This window comes from Balaenoptera physalus, assembly GCF_965194825.1.
Source record: "Balaenoptera physalus genome assembly, chromosome: 6".
Taxonomy (NCBI): domain Eukaryota; kingdom Metazoa; phylum Chordata; class Mammalia; order Artiodactyla; family Balaenopteridae; genus Balaenoptera; species Balaenoptera physalus.
The window spans coordinates 102185005-102206476 of NC_138885.1; the positions used below are offsets into that span (position 1 = coordinate 102185005).

A 21472-nucleotide genomic window follows, 5' to 3' on the forward strand; every position below is an offset into this window, starting at 1 on the left:
TCCTTCCACATAGCTATTCCTTTTAAATGTCTGGCTATTTTATTAAATGTATTTTCCAGGAATACTTTAGACTATTTTTGTTCAATTAAAAACAAAGTGAAACATTGGGAATTGATTGAAGATGGTTAAATGCATAGCTTAATTTTAGAACAACTGACATTTCATCATTTGAGTCTTATCTTGCAGTGTGGTAATTCTTCATTCATTTAAGTTTTCTGTTATGTCTTGGTAAAATACTGTGGTTTGATTTTTATTTTAAATTATCTGTAATTACCTGTAAGTGTCCGAGTCTATCTTTCTGTCTCTTACCTCCACCCCTCCCCTAGTCAATGAAATTAAATACACCTTAAATGCATGCAACATCCTCACTGTATAGAAAAATCATCTCCCTGGGTAACAGTTATTTGAGTTCAAGAAGTATTCAAATCAGAACAAAACCTGAGTTATTCTTAGAGTCATAATGCTCTATCGTCTCCATTAAAACAAACTTCATGGGCAAAAGGACTTTGGATAAACCAAAAATAACCATTATCAGTGAGGTAGTGACGTGAAAATTATGTTTCGGGTTTATCTTTTATAACTTCATCATGAATTAATATAATGATTATTTCTCTTGGAAATATCTATGTTAATGGAGAGAAGCATCCATGATACCACTATATACTGTCAAATTTAATGCATAAAATTGATATTGGCTTGAGAAATTGAATATGTATGATATTTAGGAAATTCACATTTATTCTAATATAATGAGTAAAAATGTTACTTGACATAAGCACAATTGACGAGTATCCAGTATCCCCTTCTTTTCTTCCTCATCCCCATGCCAGTTACTTAATTCTTCCTCCAGCTGAACCAATTAAGTCAATAAATAGATGATACATCTCAGATTAATGCAAAGCAGAACTCTAAGGAGGATATTTTTCTCCAGGCTTGCACAACTCCCTAACCATGAGAGTGGTATGCAAGTGCCTGCTTTTCTGAGAATGACATCTCACGCTTCTTTTTTCCATTCCTGTAGCAAACAGTGAGTATGAGTGTTCTGTTCATCAAATGACACTCTCATATCACATGTAGATAATTTTGAAATCTTCTCTTCTATAGTCAAAGATAGTATTCTAATGACAGTCAACTCTTTTGCTGCAAAACATTCAGAATAAATTATCTTTACTACCATAATAACAAAATTCTTCTAATCGTAACATTTTCAGATATTTCTGACTTTTCTTCTCAATGTACTCTCAATAATCCTTCAAATGTGTAGTACTCATTCTCCGATCTCATTGCTAGGTTACCTACTTCTACCCAGCCCACAGTTTGCATTCCTGTGGTGTAAATGCCTGACATTAAGCTTTTGATTGTCAAGGCATCCATTTCAAAGACAGCCATCTCAAATAAACATATTGCCAGCTGTATGACACAGCTGCTAGTAAAACACCTAGCAAAGAAGCCAGACTGCCCCCACTCATGAAGTTCCCCTTTTAGAAAGCTCTAGGTAACCTAGATAACTAATGTTTTAAGTGACCCCGCTTTTTCCATTCCCACACCTGAATTCCTGCTCTTATATTTTAAATTTGCCAATAAAGAGTGAATCTGTGAAACCCTAGGTACCCCACTCTCAACTCTAATACAGGAAGAGCCCCAGGTTCATACTTGGTCTTTCTCTCTACCCATGACCTCGCCATGTAGCCATTGAGCCTGCCATACCTCCAAGACCTGTGAGTGATAACCCTTGCTTTTTCAGAGTTCCCTGATGGTTGTTGCTGAGGTGTGTCTTGAAATCATAATAAGAACCACAAGGACTCTGGTCCAGAAGATGTCTGTGGGTACTCCCCTCAAGTAGTAGGGGGCCAGGTGAGTGCCTCAGCATTCCTAGTAGACAGCATCACTATCAATAGGCTAAAACTGCCACAAAACAATTCCCCCAAACTATCTGTACATAAATCTGTGTCTATGACTATGCCTGTATCATCTGTATCTATGGCTAATAAACACGCACATGCACACACACGCAAATATCCTAACCATGCAAAAAAGCATGAACAAAAATCACCTTTTTTCAAAGTTTTCATTTTGTAGATGAGGGAACTTAAGGAAACTGAAGTCCTTGAAACTGAGTTAGTTTAAAGCTAGGACTACATCTTTCTTGATGCCCTCAGTTCAGTATTCTTTTTGACCTTTTCAAACACCCCTCGGCTTTGTCTTGTACCCAGAGCATTTCCAGAGAACAGGCACAATTTTATATACTTTCTTTATACCCCTTGAGCCTTTAGCATAGCAGTAGATGATATTTCCTGAATCACATTAAACAGTATTTTACAGAGCATTTCAAATAACTATCTCCTATAGTTAAAATGAACATCCCTTTCTTTAAATCTTTGAGAAAGATCATCAAATTACAACAAATATTATCAACTTATATCAAAATGAACAGCATATTAGGAGAGATTTTTCTCTCATTTTCCACAAGGAAATTATTGAGTCACTTTTGGAAATGATTTAGATGGGCATGATTTTAGAAATGTATGCAAATAATGAGTCTATCGTAGTGCTTCCCTTAATTTTACAATATCTCCAGAAACTACAAATCCAAAAAAAGGGAAAAAAAAGGAAATAATTGAAATCAATAAGAAGGCTTATGGACATGCAAAGTTATTAGTAAAATACAAAGGTTTTAATTAAAGATGTTGGCTTTTAACAAAGGCTCGCTGTTATCCTGATTGATCGAGCCTGCTGGCTCAGCGCTTTCTCTTTTCCCCATTAGCTCCCACTTGCTTTTCTCTGCTCTAATTGGATATTTTTACTACATTGGCACCTTCTTCTTAAACAGGGTTTGTTCCACAAAGATTGTAAATACGATTACATTTTAGACAAACTGTATGTGTATGCATGTATGTAAGTATAATTAGTATATTATTTTCATAATTTGTCATTTTGGTTTTGCAATCTATAGGAAACTTTTGGAAATTTCATGGAAAAAACTATAATTTAGTTTCGAGTTGCTACATTTTCTTGCTGAAATTTTGAGGAACAAAAATATATAATTATTTTCTTAGGTTTTAATATTCACTTCAAAAAAGTTCCAGATATATTTTAGAATGAATAAAAGTAGATATAGATATAGATATATAGATATTTCTAAACTTTGCTCTAGAACTGAATAGAATCCATAAGCCAGACCAAGTTTTTTTTTTCCTTTTATGAAACTGAAAGTTTTAATATATTGCAACTACTAAAAGTAATTTTTTGTGTGCACAAGCATAATAAATTAATGAGAAAAATGCTAAATAATTTCTAATTTTTTCCTAGCATGTTCTATAATGTCTGTATAGAAACAGTAAATAACATAAAGTGTTGTTTGGAACAAGTTTTTACTTTGCCAATATAGTAGTACCCTCCATTCACAATTATCTACAGCAGAACAAATACACTGCTTGTATTAATTTCAATGCTACTTTATTTTTAATTAAAAAAAAAGATTTTGAGACAACCTAGCTAGGAAGAATACTTTAGAAGTAAAGGGTATAATCCCCAGAAGTTTTCTTTTGGTTAAAATAATGCCTTAGCTTTAATCAATTTAATGAACATTTCAGTGGTCAGAAGATATCTGTTTACTCCAGTAGTTGAAACATGCATTTCCTCATTAATTTATCTTTTTTGGTGTGACGTTTTGATTTAAGAGACAAACAATTTTTTAACCTATTGTCAAGTGCACTTTATTTTTCAATTAGTTTATAAGCAAGAAATGTCACTTATAAAGCAACTAGAAGACTGAAGAATAGATTGAGTGGTAATCAGCTGAGAAAATTTTAGTTATACAACCAGCAGTTAAAGACAATTATAACTACTTTAATACACAATGTGTAAGGTTGGGGGAATCAAACTGTAATATTCTGATACCTGCTCCCCTCATGCTCTAAAACGCAGTTCCTAACTGAGATGACAAAAGGAACGTGTAAAATGAAACAACCACCCAGGCTGATAATAGGCGGCTGGAGAAAGCTGGCCTGATATTGTGCTTAAAGATAAAAAAGGATATGCAGCATCTATTTTAAATGAGATGTGTGCTTCATATATCTTGCAGAGATACCTTCTTTCCTTTAATCATTATTATTTATTTCTTAAAGCTTAGTCTCTCTCACACCTAAACCTACAAGCTCAAACCTTAGGACTCAGTTCTTATGAATAGAGAGAGTTGTCATTCTTAACAGTAAGCCTGTTAAATAATACTACTATAAGCTTCAGACTTCACACAGCTGATAAGTTTGTCTCCCCTGACATGAGTACATTAATCCACTGAATCAATTTACTTAAGCTGTGCTGTGGAGCAATGCAGCCACGATTTAACTGAGCTTAAAAGCACTTTCAAGTTTGAGTCACGGCTCCATGCATAATACAGGCCCATGGTATTCCTTCATAAGCTCTATTATGACCTTTTGCAACTATGTGAGAAATATTTCTGTTAGGTTTATAGGGTCATGATGATCTAACATCAAAAAGGATTTAAAAAGAATGAATTTAAGTTATTTTAGAAAATCAGACTCATGACTAAAACAGGAAGAAGGGAACAGCTGGCTAGATTCTACCAGCACAATTAACTTGCTTTAATATTTATAAAATTCTTTAGGTTGTCTAAGTTTGTTTGTTTGTTTTTTTGGAGTTTGTTTAGAAAAACATTTTAATTTTTGGATCATTTTAGAGAAAAACATTTTAAAAATAGCTGCTGGCTCCAGAGTTTACAGTCTGAACATTATGAAATGCTATAGAGGAAAATGACACACTTAACATTATTCATCATGCAATCAAACCTAACTGTAGCAACCAGGACACAGAAGAAGCTGCAACATGTTACCAAATTTTACTAAAAATTTAAAGTTTTTATAGTTATGCATGGTGAACTGTTGACCATAGCATTGGGAAGAAAAATTTTCCTCTACCCTTCTAGATTCTTCTGGCTGGCCTACGAATTATATTGACATGAATCAGATTAAAAGGAGAAAATCAAACAAAAGTTGAATAACATGTATACACGGGAGAAATCCAACAAAACTGAATAACTCGCCAAAATGGCTGAAACTCTCACCTTCAATACCATCTTCAGCTAAAGACAAAAGAGGATGTTGGGCAAAGTGGTTTGGGACTTCAAAGAGGATGAAGCCAACTGACATGGAGAGAGAAAAGCAAAGGTTTGGTACACAAATGCTTGCGGGGTCATGCAAAGACACTGAGACTCAGAGAGGAATATTAATTAACAGGCTTTGCTAAGTTCCTCCTCATCTACCACATCTAGTTCACACCATAGTTAGCTGTGGTGATAGTTCCCTGTGGTGATAGTTCCCTCCCTGGAACAGGTCCTCTAACTACACTCTTTTAGGCAGTTAGGGGGAAGGTTCCTCCCGAGTCTTTCAGGCCTTAAAAATAATCAGCTTAAATTAATCCTCATGCCAAAGAGACACATATTAGGGTGTCAAATTTTGTTCCCCTGCAATAGTAAGCTGTCAATTTATTCATGCTCTCTTTCCATTTCATGAAATCTATTAAAAACAAAACACAAAACTTCTTCCTCATTTCTTCTTTTTAAAACTTCTGACCCCTACAGACCTGCTCTCAAGCTTACCATCGTTGTCACCAGCATTTTTCCTTTCCCATATCTCTGTTCAGAGATGTTTTCATTCTGATCATCACTCTTTGCTTCATTTCACCCTAGCAAGTCATTCATTATCATGGACGTGTTCTCCTAGAACCTGAAGCATTTGTCTTTATGGTGACTCCTCACCGTTAAGTGACACAGAGGATCATTCCTGGCATACTTGCTTTTTCAGGAGGAAACACCTGTGGGAGGATGTCAGCATTGATATAATGTGGTGAATGAAATGTATTCCTACTGTCAGTTTCCTTAGCTAAGGTGTGGCGCTTCTAAATGTTTTACCTTTCTTCCCTAATACATGCAAAATCTCAAAGAGTAATTATCCATAAAAATAAGGAAATACTTGGCAAATCATGAAGTTGAATACCTCCAGAGAAGCCCTCGGTGAAGTGAACTTATTTCAGTCATAAGGAAAGAAATCATTTGTAAGTAATGATATAAGATCATGTCTTTCAGATCCTAAAATGTACTTTTGTATGGTCAGTCAACAAAAAAAGCAGAATATTTTCAAAAACTTGCCCAGACTGTTTTCTGATTTTTAAAAAGTTCAATCAGGGTTCAGAGATAAGTGCATCTGAAGTGGGCCTAAGGGTAATATATTTTAACTAACAGAAGGGCTAACAGCAATGTAAAGGAAGCCTGGAAAATTTACATTTCTTTGGAAAAATGTTTAATCATGGATATTACATCTCTATGGACTCTCTGGAGGTCTAATATCTCTATGGAATCTCTCATGAGGTCTAATTCTCAAAATTTCTGATCATATTTCTAAAATTCAGGTCTTGCAGTAAGTACGTCTTTGAGTACTTCCAAAATACATTTTGCCTCTGGATGTTGGACTTTTTAAATATGGATATGTAATTTACCTTTCAAGTATCTCAAACAAGGACAGAGAGAACAGGAGCAAATGTCAAGGGCAAGCAGCCTCCACTTCACTCCAGGGTTTTTGCTTTTTTATTCCCCAGCCGTCTAGGTCAGTTGCCTTCACAGGTGGAACTGGCCTGCAGGAGTTTTGCTTCCACATCCATTCATTCAGTTTTAAGTTGGATTAAGTTTTCTAGGAGTATCTACTTTATCTTATTATAATATTAGCTATTATTTATTAGGCCCTTAGTATATGCCAAAACATATTTAAGCATTTCAACTACGTTATTGTATTGAATTTGATTACAAAATAGCAGCCCTCTGAGGTAAGTGTAACATCTCCATTTTATAGATATGGTAACTGAGGTTTAGAAAAATTAAATCGCTTTCTCATGATAGAGATTTGTATCATCTGGCTGCTTATAAATCCAGTGGCCTTGCCCACTAAACTGCTATGCAATATTGTATACAGGAAACAGTACTATCCTTAGATTCAGGACACTTAAGTTAAAATCCCAGGTATCAGCTGTGTAAATTTAACAACTCCCACAATCATGTCCTCAGCTTACATTTCCCCAATTGTGAAATGAGGCTAATGAAAACTGTCCTCTTAAACTAATAGGAATATTGTGAAAATAAATTTTAAAATGGAAATGTTTTATAAACCGTAAAGATCCATGCAAATGAATACTATTCTAAAATTTGGATTTGCACATAGCAGATACAAGTAAATGTTTACTGAATTTAAATTTGATAGACTCTGTGGAGTAGGCATGGTGACCATTAAGCCAATTTTATGTTATTATAGTAAGTTTAATTTCCATGCTGGAAAATTAGGTGAATTAAATGACTGCATGGCTGATGATTTGATAGCATGAGCTATGGCTTGATGACTTTCTTAGTCAAGACTTCCTCCCACCCCCACTTGGTGGCAAGTAGCAAAAGTAATTTAAATGTACTAGAACATTGTGTTTCTTAAGGTTCCTAACAAAAAAAAAAAAACGCATTTGGACCTCAGGAAGACCAGAGAACCAGGAAGTAAAAACTGTCAAAAACTGTTACTCACTCTCTCCAATTCTCCTTTGCCTCTGCATGGCTGATTTATCCTTCTGTGTCATGAAGGACTGGTTATTTCTGCTTCTCATTAATACACATTTTCTCCAATATCATAGTGAATGCGCTTCACACAGTAATCTAATCTTACTTTAGAATCCTGCTTAAAATTCTTGTCAAAAACATTGTTGCCATAAAACATTGTTTCTATTAAATAAGTTAAGTCTACACTTTAATCCAACAGTATAACATATGTCCACAATATCTAATATTTGTATGTTCAAATTTTTAATAATATTTTCTATGTCTTCTATGCTAAAAAAAGAAATACATTTCAAATAGCCTCCACATTGTTTTCCATTTATTATTTCAGCTGTTGTTATTATAGCAGGAAGAAAAGTCTTTACCATTTATATAGAGCATTTTGTATTTCCTTTTTAAAGAAAACATTTATCCTTAAGATTAGTGAAAGTTCAGTGCTGACTTAAGTATCAGATGACTTTATGAATGCTGAAAGCATTCGATATTTGTCTTTATGTTCAGTATACTTCGTTTTTAAATGTCTTAGCAGTGATGATCATCCCTCATACTTATTTTAATGACTAATACAAGAAACAATATACACTAAGGGTGAGACACATTTTGTGATTTAATAGTGAATCTATATTTATAATTCACATAGTTTATAACTCTGTACCTACAACAGAGTGGGTACACAGTATGCTTTTCCTTTCTTTTTTCTTTCTCCAGTGAATGAATAGTGATGTAACTACTTGGGAAAAGTACTGAGCTATTCAGTTAACCTGAAATTCAGTTAATTATCATTTTGTATACGTTTGGTTTTCCTACTTCCTCTGATGTACAGACTCTGAAGTCACGGTTAATAGCAACACATTTGTGTTGCTATCATTAATCCAGAATCCACAAAGAAATATAGGAAACAACTACATATTACATTTAATTTGAAAGCTTTGAGATTAGGCAGTTTACTTAGATAGAATCAAATCTACCACAAGGAGGCAAAAACTCATTTTCATGTTTCTGATAACCAGAAGTGTGAAAAGCATCAATTATTAAAATTACTTGACAATTTCAAGGCTATGTCTTTTCACTGTTGAACACTTACAAGTCTGGCAATGATTTTCTGTGGGTCCCCAGCATCGGCCAGTGCAGGACTTATGGCAACGTCCACCTGTAGAACAGCAAAAAGCACGTGTGTATTACAATCTTTCACTCTGACTAGGAGTTAAGACCTCAAAGGAAACATTCTTGCTCCTTTATGAGGATTTTTATGTCACACTAGAGTTGAAACATAGCTCATAAAATGCCCACTTAAGTAGCAAAATCTGAATGTCAAATACATGTGAAGCAGAAATACAATCTCTTGATATTCAAAATCCTCTCATCATTTTATAAGAAAAGGAAATACATGAATCTGTAAATGTTCCTAGATAGTCAGAAGTAAATATTTACATGAAATAAGATTCACTTCAACTATTGAATATTTTTATTCTATTGATCTATCCCACTTGATATAATTTCGAAAGTTCAGGGCTTACTGATACCAACAGATGTTAAGGATTAAATCAATAGTTAAAAAGAAGTTGAAGTCTATGAAAACAAGAATATATTACAAACAGGACAAACCATCAGAAAAAAAAGGTTTTATATATAATTTAGATTATCTTTTTTTTTGTCAAAGGTCTATTGTGTCTTTTTAAAATTTTTTATTGAAATATAGTTGATTGACAATGTTAGTTTCAGGTGTACAGCAAAGAGATTCAGTTATACAAATATATGTATATATATACATATGTATGTATGTATATATATATATTCTTTTTTTACATTCTCTTCCATTATAGGTTGTTACAAGATATTGAGTATAGTTCCCTGCACTATACAGTACGTCCTTGTTGGATATCTATTTTATATATAATAGTATGTATATTTTAATCCCAAACTCCTAATTTATCCCTCACCCTCTTTCCCCTTGGGTAACCGTAAGTTTGCACTGTCTTTTAAAAAATTTCTTTATTGAAGTATAATTGATGTACAATATTAATAAGTTTCAGGTATATATCACGATTCACAATTTTTAAAGGTTATATTCCATTTATAGTTATGACATAATATTAGCTATATTCCTGAGGAGGAGATCATTAAGAGGTTGTGACTGCCAGTTGACCTGTGAGCTGAACCCAGGCAATCAGAGGCTCCCCACCCCCTCCCTTGTCCTTGAAATGTATATCCCTCCAACTAATCCCATGCTAGCAGCTGTTTCAAGGACATAGCCTTGAGAGAGTAAGGTGTTGCTGAGACCATCTGGACTGAATAAGTGACTGAATTTAGTTAGGACCTCTGTACAAACTTTTAAGACTCTGGCAGGCGGATGCTGAGATCTACTCACCTTGTTGTTGCCCAAGACAAGTCTCATACATAAGTTCCCTTGCTTATTAAACCTGTCACCTACTAATCTGGAGTGGGCTGCCACTTTCTTCCGTCTCTCCTTGTCCTTTATGTACAGGGGTCAATTTGCAAACCAACATCTTTATATAAATATTTCAAGCATTTAAAACAGCTAATTTTTTAGAAAGCTTAATTTCAATTATTTTATATCTTCTTCTAAAAATTTTATTGATACTACCTTCATTTTCAAATATCAGCCTTTATTTCCTATAGTCTCATTTTCCTTTTAACGATGACGCTACTATGGGTATTTGCCTCAGCAAATAGAGTTGTCCCACAGAGAAATTCCCTACAATCTCAACAAAAGAATATTAGCTAGAAGAAATCATGTATAATGACTTTCTTTGAAGTTTGCTGCTGAATTTCATAGGCTCACTCCAAATTTTTGTGAGTACAAGGATATGGAATGGCCTCATTTTTAGAGAAAAGTGGACATGAAAATCTATCAAAGACTAAAGTTTTCTATAACAAAGTTCTTATTAAACCTTTTCTGTTAATTTTCTAATATAAATTGTGAATGAGTACATGCTTATTCAAGTAGTTTATTTTAACATAGTTAACTTCATTGTAAAAATTATGGAATAAGGTTATACCAAAAGTTTCCATCTTTCCTTGACCCACAGTTTTTAACTCTTCCTCTTGGAAGTTCTTACAACTTGGGCAGCTTTTTTTTGTTGTTTTTTTTAGTCTCTCCTTCTGAGACTGACTGAATGAACCTAGTATGTTAAATGCTTTCACAGTTAAGGGACAGATTCAGCAGACACCCTTTCTCAGGCTAAACCTCAGACCATCCTACTGGTCTACTCTTCTGCAAGTGAACAGTACTATTTCCAAGTTAATATAACACTTAAGCTCAATCCCAGCCACCCTCTTAAAAGCATCTAGATCCTGGCCTCAATGGGGTTTATTTAAAGCAATTTTGTTTGTGAAGCACTGAGGCTGACATCACAAGCATATAATATCCTGTCACTCTGCCATCTGTTTATTTAGATCCAAACACATTATAACTACATAATGCAAGCTCATTCTAGCTGACAGGAAAAGGACTCCATCTGGCTTGAACAATATAACTTTAATCAGTGATAATGATAATTATTATTAAAAACCTACCGGAGTTCTTTTGTATAAAGCTAATAAATCTACATTGATTTATACCAGAGGAAATTAGAAAGGACTGTGAGACAAAATGGAAAGCAGTGCAAACTTTTTCGAGTACAAACTTTTTATGAGAAAGTAGCTAATGTTAATGTGTTTCTTTAGGTGTGTTAAAATCCTTTAAATCGACCCATTAAGTAGTCTGTTAATTGAATATATCTGAAGCAGAGGATGATCTACCATTTAATCTATGACTTCTCTAATTGGGTTTGGGTCTAATAAAATATTTAGCTTTATTTATTGTTGCCAAACAACTATCTGTAGCTGTTAATAAAAAATGCTGAGTAACATTAGACATTTTAAAACTTCAATGATCCCCTTTAATTGGATTACATATTTTTTTTACCTTCTTATTCTTGCAGTTTCAATTTACCATCTCAAGACCTACTCCCATATCTAATAGAAAAAGAAATATTACTAGAAATTTTGTTTACAATTCTTACCAAAGTATCATAGCAAGATCCACCTAGTTGGGCACAAGTGATATAGTGCCCACACAAACACAGAACGCTTAAATAATTTAACCTTGTCTAAATGCTGTGAAGAGATTTCATTTGTTAGTTTCCATTTTTCATTTATACAAAAGTAGAAATATCAATTACGCCTATAACAGGAAGCCGACAACTCTTTCTTCTCTGGGATTTTACTCAGACTTATATTCCCTCCACCCCTTTTGAAAACCAAAAGGAGGTGATTGCTTGGCCCACACACTTCAGAGTTCTGTCACAACAAGTGTGCTGGAGGACCGTGAATTGAATGTGCCTCCGTTAATGGCTGCTCCTTCTGGCCTGCCCTTCATTTCACTGTCTCTAGGGCTTTGAGGTTTTTGGAATCTGCTCAGGCACTCAGTTCAGTTTTGGTCTTCAAAACTGTGTGATACATGGCACTTGGGCTAACACTATTTTCACTGAATTGTTGCAATTAACTAAATGTCAAAGTATCTGACCAAGATCTCTGCCTACAACGATGTATTTCTGAATTAATGCATTTTTCACACTTTCACACCTGCAACCTTTCTTTGATTCTTGCAGACGACTGAATAGTGTAGTTTTAATGGGCTACAATGTTTAATATTTTTAAAAATCTGGTTTTAGCGTTTTGTTCCCAACATTTCTGCTGCACAAAAGGGTTTCCTTAGTAATTATTAATCTCGAATTGGAAAAAAAAATTCTACAAACTTTTTTTCTTACTTTCCTTCCATCCATCTATCCATAAGTATTTCTTGAGTACCATCTGTATCTGTGTATCAGGAACTATGTTACATATCGGAGTTAAGCTGAAACAGACATGGTTACTATTCTATGAGAATTCAGAATTAATTCAGCATTATTCTGAAGGGAAAAGGTTTTGACTACTCTATATATAATGTTCACCCTCCATGTGTTTAAAGAAAAAAGGTGATAAATCTGAATTTTCAACAGTCCCCTAGCTTAGGAAGGAAGAGTTGGACAAAGCCAGGTTGAGCTGGACTGTTTCCAATTTAATGCCTGGTAGCTCCAAAGTCTACTGTATTCCTTACATGTGATTTATCTATGTGACATCTAAAATGAGATCTACCCAGAGCATTTCAGTGTAGAGGATAAACATGGCCTCTGAAGGGTCCCTTGTGAGTCTCCTAACAGGAAGGGAAATATTTTAACGATGGCTCAGTAGATATCTTACTGGGAACTTTCTTCCAGCCCTCGGTTCTCGGGTGTGCAGTACTTCAGGAGGCCTGATTTCACAGGGAAAAGAGACTGTATATGTAAATAATTTTTAGTGTCACTTAGCTTTATAACCTACTTCTCTAGTAGAGTGTTTTTAAAATGAGGACAGGAGAAAGAGGAATTAGTCAGATACTAGCCTATGTAAATGGGAGAAACATTTTGGGGCACTGAGACTTTGCCAATGCTGTCCAGATCTGCTTATTTTCATGTTTCAATCTACTACATCATTCTTTTTCATTAGTTATTGTGATCATTCTTTTAAAACTATTTGAGAAAATACAGCACTTAAAAATAAGAATCTGACATTTCCATTCAGCTTAGTGATAGCAGTTATTTAAATTAATATTTCTGCCTCCTGTCAATCTGACCCAATTGAAGATCTTAACTATAGAATAAAACAAAAATTTAAACAAATATTTGTCACCTTAACAACTAATTTTAAAAAATAAGTGCTGATTATTGCATATAAGCATTATTTCAATTCACAGGCAATAATCGCCTCTGACAATGCATTATTCATCATAGAAGTTAGCAAATATAGCTAAGTTCATCTTTTATGCTTGTCCAGCAGATGTTACTAAAAATGTAGCTCTTGTATTTTTTTTTAAGGAGCTAGAGTCCCTGAGCCACTTTGATAATTTTAAGAGTCATAAAATCATGCTGGAAGTTTTGCTTTTATTTGGAACTGCCTGACAGCAGAGATGGGATTTAATATGTACCTCTGTACTGCTTTCTGCAAGTAATATGCCAGGACAGTTGAAGAGTGACAAAATATAAAGTCACTGACAACCATAAATGATTATATCCTCAAACTGCCTCTAGTTAAAGGTGATGAAGTTACATCCCTGGATTCTTCTTTCAGTTCTTTTAAGCTGGCATTCTTGACCTCTTAACACTACATTTATTGGGGAAGAGTGAGAGAACAGTATCTTTCTTATGACCATGAATTTTAAAAAAGGGAAGTGGAACATTTTTGAAAGTCTACACTAAACCAGCTCCTGTTCTTGGCCAGACAATAAAAAGATGAATAAGTCAGTGTTCTGCCCTCAAGGAGCTTTCAAGGACCAGGAAATAGGCAGAAATATAGGCAAATAATTACAATAATCAAAACATAGGTATGCATAAAGTCAAGAAAAAATATTTTTTAAAAAAAAGGCTCTCCAGAGGGGATGGGCATTTCAAATGGGCTTGGATATCTTGTTTGCCCCATAGAGAAGGGGAGGGAAGAAAAGTTCCAGGCTGAAAGATTAACCTAAGCAACAACACAGAGGCATGGATGAGCACAACTCTTTGGGACCATAATGAATACTTTATGGTCCCTTGAGCAGTTTGCACAGAAACAGCTGTTGAAGTACGAGCTTACAAAGTGTCTTGAAAGTCTTGGTTGGTGTTTACTCTGTACGGGTATTATGGTGTAAGTCAAGGTTTTTGAGCTTTGAATTGATGTGGTTTGACCTGCAAGGTAGAAGAGGGTGTCAGGGTATGCTTCCTAAAAGTTAGTGTTGACAATTGAGTACCTTGTGCAAAATGCTGATTTTATAGTCTGCAATGAGGTATAGGAATCCATATTTTAAAAAAGCAATCCTTACTAGAGAATGGACTTTAGGATATGGGGAGGGGGAAGGGTAAGCTGTGATAAAGTCAGAGAGCGGCATGGACATATATACACTACCAAACGTAAAATAGATAGCTAGTGGGAAATAACCGCATAGCACAGGGAGATCAGCTCGGTGCTTTGTGACCACCTAGAGGGGTGGGATAGGGAGGGTGGGAGGGAGGCAGATGCAAGAGGGAAGAGATATGGGAACATATGTATAACTGATTCACTTTGTTATAAAGCAGAAACTAACACACCATTGTAAAGCAATTATACTCTAATAAAGATGTTAAAAAAAAAAAAAAAAAAAGCAATCCCAGGGATTCTAATGATAATGTTTCCAAGACGACAAAGCATATATAAACAAAATAATGGTTTGGCATATAATTCCAAACTCTATTAACATTATGGCCATATTTTGTGACAATTAGATCTGATCAGATGCTTGGTGACCTAATGTACAGAATTAAACAGTGTAAAAATCTAGCAGTCTCTCACTTCTCAGTATTTACTCTGATTTGTGAATATATTTCCATCAATTTGCATTTTCTTCTCCCCCAGGAGTCCTAGAAAATACATAATTTTTATTTTCAATTTTAAATTATTATAAATCACCCATATGATAGTAAAGTCACAACATGATTCCAGCAAATGATATATTAGTAGGGTTAATAATATTAATGCAATGTGGAATTGCTTTTTTTTTAATCAGATGTTAAACTTCCCTTATTCTTATCTGACAGTTCTCATTGTTATGTGTTTATTCATCCTCACACTTTTGTCCTGTAAATTGAGCTTACATTTTCTTCTAGTCTTAATTCAATCTTCCTATATTATCTATGATTTGGAAGTGAATTATTGAATGGAAACTTTACTGTTACACATTTTGCTGTTCAGAAAAAAGATGGGCAGGTATTTTCACTAACTAGAAAGATGAATTTAAAAATTAAAAATATATATATGTGGAATTTTTCATCTAGCAGTAAATTAAATCAGGAGTTAGTTGTTTAAAATGTTTTACTAATCACTGTATTGAAAAAGAAATAAGTAATATCAACCTCATTGTTATTCATTTCAAGCAATCTAAAGCCAAAGGATTGACAGGAGCATATATGATCATGTGATCAAGATTAATTTTGGACAGAAGGGTGAAATATATCAAGTTTAGTCTGCAGCACTTCTATCCACCCTTTCCTAAAAGGCTCAGCAATCTACGACTAATCTGTGACTGCCAGAGCACACAGTATCTCCAAGCCCAGTACCACTTCAGATAGGATTATAGAGAAATAGCTGATAGACTAATAGTTAATGTGGCACACAGAATTGTGCAAAGGTTTGAAAGTACTGAGCCTGCTGAGTAAATTTTCATTTCTTCTGAGGCCTTCTGTAAACACAAATCAATCTAGAGTAGATATGATAATAGCTGAAACCCCAGGTACAAAACCTATAAGAGTGCCATTTTTCGGACTTCCCTGGTGGTGCAGTGCTTAAAAAAACCACCTGCCAATGTAGGGGACACGGGTTCGATCCCTGGTCCAGGAAGATTCCACATACTGCAGAGCAACTAAGCCCATGTGCTACAACTACTGAGCCTGCACCGTACAGCCCGTGAGCCACAACTACTGAGCTCGCGTGCCACAACTACTGAAGCCCGCGCGCCTAGAGCCCATGCTCCCCAGAAAGAGAAGCCACCGCAATGAGAAGCCCGCACACCGCAACGAAGAGTAGCCCCCGCTCGCCACAACTAGAGAAAGCCCACGCACAGCAATGAAGACACAACGCAGCAAAAAATAAAATAAAATAAAAAAATAAATTAAGTAAATAAAAGAGTGCCATTTTCAAAACCTCTTAAATCATACATAAGGGTTACCAGGTACTCTATTAACATGCTGAGTTTAGATGTTTCTACCTATAGATTCAAGGAGAATGGCGAGATCTACACAAATTTCAGTGTCAAAAAGAAATTTGATGATAACCTATTTAAAACTTAAAATTGTTACTTATCGCTTACATCTACAGCCTCATGTGATCATAAGAGTGACTGATAGAAATGACATTAACATACTAAAGGAATTGTATTTCTCATTGAATACAAAGATCTGATATAATGCTGTCTATATTACTATTCCATACATTCTATACTTCTCCCAGCATACCTTCAAACTCCTGAGAGCTACAATAATCAACAGAGACAAACTTCAAAGAGAACAATAGCAAAGGGGCCAAATACTTTTGTAAAAGTCATACTATCAGCAAAACAATTTGACTCAAATTATAAGAAAAGAATTAGATTTTTTTCCTGAAAAACTGGTAGATTTCATACTTGATACTGTCAAACATTTCTTTCAAATCAAGCAATTAGAAAGCATTAATTATCACTGTTCATAGCTGTGAGCACAGAGTAGAATATAGGAATTCCACCCACTGAGGGACATAATTATCTCCAATCAATGTCAAATGTATTTCTAAAACATATAAATAAGAGGTATGAACAGACTGGGGAACCTTACCAGCAGACTTAATATATTAAGACCTGTCTGCTGTTTGCAACCAACTACAGTGATAAGAATAGGTAGATTTATGAGCACTTGTGATGAACCAGCCAGGGCCACCAAAAACAGCCAAGAGCATCCTTCAGAGTGTAGTCTATCTAGATGATACTCCCTTGAAGGTCTGCAGTGTACAGCCTGTTCAGCCTTATGTGGTGGCAGCCCTTTCAGGAACATTCTAAGAATTTTATGTATATTAACTCAAATACCCTAATAGGCTGATACTCTCCAAAATTTATATGTCCAGCCCAGACCATGTGCAAACACGTTTATACTTCAAACTGTCTATGAAATATCAATACCTGTACGATTAGCAGGCCTTTAAATATTTACATGTCCAAAAATTAATCCCTGATCTTCCCACCCCACCAAAAAAATTGTCTCTGTAAAGCCTTCTCCGTCTCAGTCAGTGGCAGCACAATCCTTCCAGAGGCTCATGTTAGACAGTTTGAAGTCATTCTCAGCAACCCTTTTTTTTTTTTTTTTTAATTTTTTTTTATTTTTACTAATTTTTGGCCATGGTATTCTATTCTATTCTATTTATTTATTTATTTATTTATTTATTTATTTATTTATTTATTTATTATTTATTTATTTATGGCTGTGTTGGGTCTTCGTTTCTGTGCAAGGGCTTTCTCTAGTTGCGGCGAGCGGGGGCCACTCTTCATCGCGGTGCGCGGGCCTCTCACTATCGCGGCCTCTCTTGCTGCGGAGCACAGGCTCCAGACGCGCAGGCTCAGCAATTGTGGCTCACGGGCCTAGTTGCTCCGCGGCATGTGGGATCCTCCCAGACCAGGGCCCGAACCCGTGTCCCCTGCATCAGCAGGCAGATTCTCAACCACTACGCCACCAGGGAAGCCCCTCAGCAACCCTTTTGATCTCACATCCCAGATCCAAATTCATTAGCATATCCAGTTGACCTTAACTTCAAAATATATCTAGTGCCCAGTAATTTCCCACCACCTGCACCACTAAACCACTGTCATCTCTTGCTTGGATTAATGCAATAACCTCCTAACTGGTGTCCTAGTTTCCACTCTGGATCCTTTACAATCTCTTCTCAATATATTAGCCAGTGTGATGTTCTTAGACTAGGTCAAACCCCAGTAACTTCCCATCTCTCTCAAACTAACAGCCAAAGTTCCTTACAATGGTCTTCAAGACACTAGAATACTTAGTTCTCTCCTTCTTGCCTCCATAACCTTACCTCCTGCTATTCCCCTTCTGGCTCACTCCTCTCACTCTCACTCCTGCTGTTTCTAGGACATAAACTAGGTGCATGACCCACTTAGGGTCCCTTCTGTTTTACTTCCCTGGACCTCTCTTTCTCTGATAGCTTGCAGTCAGATGGTTCACCTGCTTTCTTGCTTTTCTTAGATGCCACTTCTCAGTGAGGTCTTCTCTTACCCACACTATTTGTATTAAATATTTCAGACGGATTTGCTAGATTTTATTTCTAACACATGTTCAAATTAAAGTGCTATAAAATGAAAAGTGTGAAAGAAGAAAATAAATATCATGCATAAACTTTGAATTTTGGTGTTTTTCATTTTTTTGAAGTATATATAATTGTTTTTAAGTTAATATAATACTCTATATAGTTTTGTAACATCCTATTTTCACTCTATATTTTATCCTGTACAGTTTCAAGTGATGTTAAATAAATGTGATTTTTTTTTTGGGTGGATTTACCTCCCATCATACAGACAAACTAAAATTCAATTAACTTTTTTGCTTTATGGAATACTTAGGAGATGCAGGAGATCAATACATATTTTTTAAATGAAAATACACATTAAGAAAATATCACTAATTTCATGTCATATTTTAAAGATTTAAAGGTCGTGAAGGGACGATTTGGATATCAGAAAGAACTTGACTATGTCTTTCTTTATATACTTCTGGAAAACACTGATGGAATCTGCAACCGATGTTTGGATCTGTAGATGACTGGCACATGTATCAGAACATTTGATAAAAGGATTGATGTCCTGGCAGGTCTAGATTGATCTGCTGGTTCTAGTGGCGTGTCAAAGACCTCTGTACATAACTATCATATTTGACCTTTTAATCACTGAGTTGGATAAAACAATGAAATATACTTACCATTTTTGAAAATGACACAAATCTGGACGAAGCAGTGCTTGCTCATACACGGGATAACGGTTCAGATTTTAAAAGCACTTGGCAGGCAAAATGAGCCAAAAGTAACAACAAGAAATTTTAAAGAATCAGTGTAAAATTCCTGCATTTATGGTTTTAAATCAGTATGTCATGTGAATATCAAAAGACAGATATACACATAATACAGAGTCTATCTGGCATGGGACAGGTAAGAATTTCAATTCTCACTCTGTTACTGTGTCATTCCTTAGGTTAGTTAACTTCTCTATTTTTTTTAAATTTGTTTGTTTGTTTGTTTATTTATTTATGGCTGTGTTGGATCTTCGTTTCTGTGCGAGGGCTTTCTCTAGTTGCAGCAAGTGGGGGCCATTCTTCATCGCGGTGCGCGGGCCTCTCACTATCGCGGCCTCTCTTGATGCGGAGCACAGGCTCCAGACGCGCAGGCTCAGTAATTGTGGCTCACGGGCCTAGATGCTCCGCGGCATGTGGGATCTTCCCAGACCAGGGCTCGAACCCGTGTCCCCTGCATTGGCAGGCAGATTCTCAACCACTGCGCCACTAGGAAAGCCCTATTTTTTTTTTAAAGTGTTTATCTTATACACGGAGGCTTACACTATGTTGCATAATCCAATCTAGACATCATCATCAGCAACATCATCAACCTTACCTCATCATCTACCATTTATTGAGCACTTTCTATGTTCTAACTAGTAGACTAAGGGCTTTCCACATAGTATCTCATTTAATTTACACGATAACATTATAAATGCTATTATTTGTTCCATTTTATAGGTAAGAAAAGAGAAAGCAGCCTTTAAATGGAAAAAGAGGCTACTCCCTTTATAGCATGTCAGAACTTTTTATAATTAGCATATTTGCTTGTCAAAAGTTTTTGTTCCTGCCCATTTTTTAATTTCTAATTGACATTTACTTTGCTTCTACTAATTTTTTATTAAGGTTCAACTGGAAATGGGGCTAAAATAAGTGTCAATTAAATATAAACACATTTTAGCAATTGGCAGTTATAATTGTAATAGGAAATTATACCCCTGGTTGAGAGAAGATAAAATATTTTAAAATACTATTATTTAAAAATACTCTTGCATACACAACCAATTTACAATATTGTTATTTACTGCTCTAAGAGTTCATATATACGCTGGTAAATGCAGAAAACATAAGCTTTGATATCACTTTTATCTGCATTCAGTTTTAGTTATTTACAATTAGTGGGACCTTAGGCAACAAAACTGTACCTAAGAGCTGACTTTCCTCATTTATAAAATACAGATGATGACACTTACTATATATGTTAGGAGTGATCAAGTGGAATGGCATATACAAAGTGCCTGGCACATCATAAGCTTCAATCAATGTTAGTTCTGTTTTCCCTCCCTCACAATGCTGTATATAAAAACATAAAGAAAAACAAAGTGAGACAAAGAGATGGAGATAGTCAGCAGAAGTGACACAGTAGACAAATGAAGTAACCGGGAGACAGAAGCGTTTATGCAGAGTTGAAATGATCACTAAGGTACCACAGTCAAGCTATAGGAAAGAGGGAGGATGTGACATCTTAGGAACTTTGACAGGCTCGGCACACAGGGACAGTGGGTTTCAGAGGTCTCTGCATGCTTCAGCAAAGTTTGAGAAGTCATAGTCTCAGCAGGAATGTTACTAATAATCCAAAAGCAGTGAAATTTCACTCTGCTACTGAATATTTCACTCTTGAATATTTCGCTTAGTTGCATAAAGGAAGGGAAAGAGAACAGAGACTATTTCAAGGTATGTGACAGAAAGAGAAACCCATGGTGGCAAAATACTTTGGATTACTGTATCCCATAACCCTCATCTGTGAGTTCTCTAGTCAGAGGTGCTAATGGATCCCTGAGGAACCATAAACATGCACATGTTCAGTTTGTGAGTGATCTCACATTTGAGAAGATGGTTCAACAGCCAAAATTCACATGAAAGAACTTGACTCCTCTCAAAGGGTATTTTAAATGGGATCCGAAGCATTTCCCATGGCCACAAATCTAAATATTTTCTCAACTCTCACTCTCCGAAGTGTCTCATTCACCACAACCCCATCTTTCAAGTTCTCTCTTTCTCTCTCTCCATGCCTTTTCCCGTCACAAAGCTTTCATCTTTCTACTCTCCCCCATTGTATCATTATTATGGCATTGATTGACTTAGCCATTCTCCCTAAATAGTTTTTATCCCATCCAGCTCTCTGGTTAAATGATTCTCTGCCCATTTTTTAATGCACTTATATCCTAAGTGTGCAATGCAACATTCTAGGAGGCCT

At 35.4% G+C, this 21472-nt stretch overlaps 1 protein-coding gene across 1 annotated transcript in view; it reads right to left on the reverse strand.

Annotated features, from left to right (window-relative positions):
- The window catches only part of ERBB4 (erb-b2 receptor tyrosine kinase 4), a 1174475-nt gene that overhangs the window by 342018 nt on the left and 810985 nt on the right, over positions 1-21472 (reverse strand). The window contains exon 6 of the mRNA XM_082466966.1: positions 8691-8756. Within this exon, the coding sequence (XP_082323092.1) occupies positions 8691-8756 (66 nt within the window). The remainder of the gene's footprint in view (positions 1-8690; positions 8757-21472) is intronic.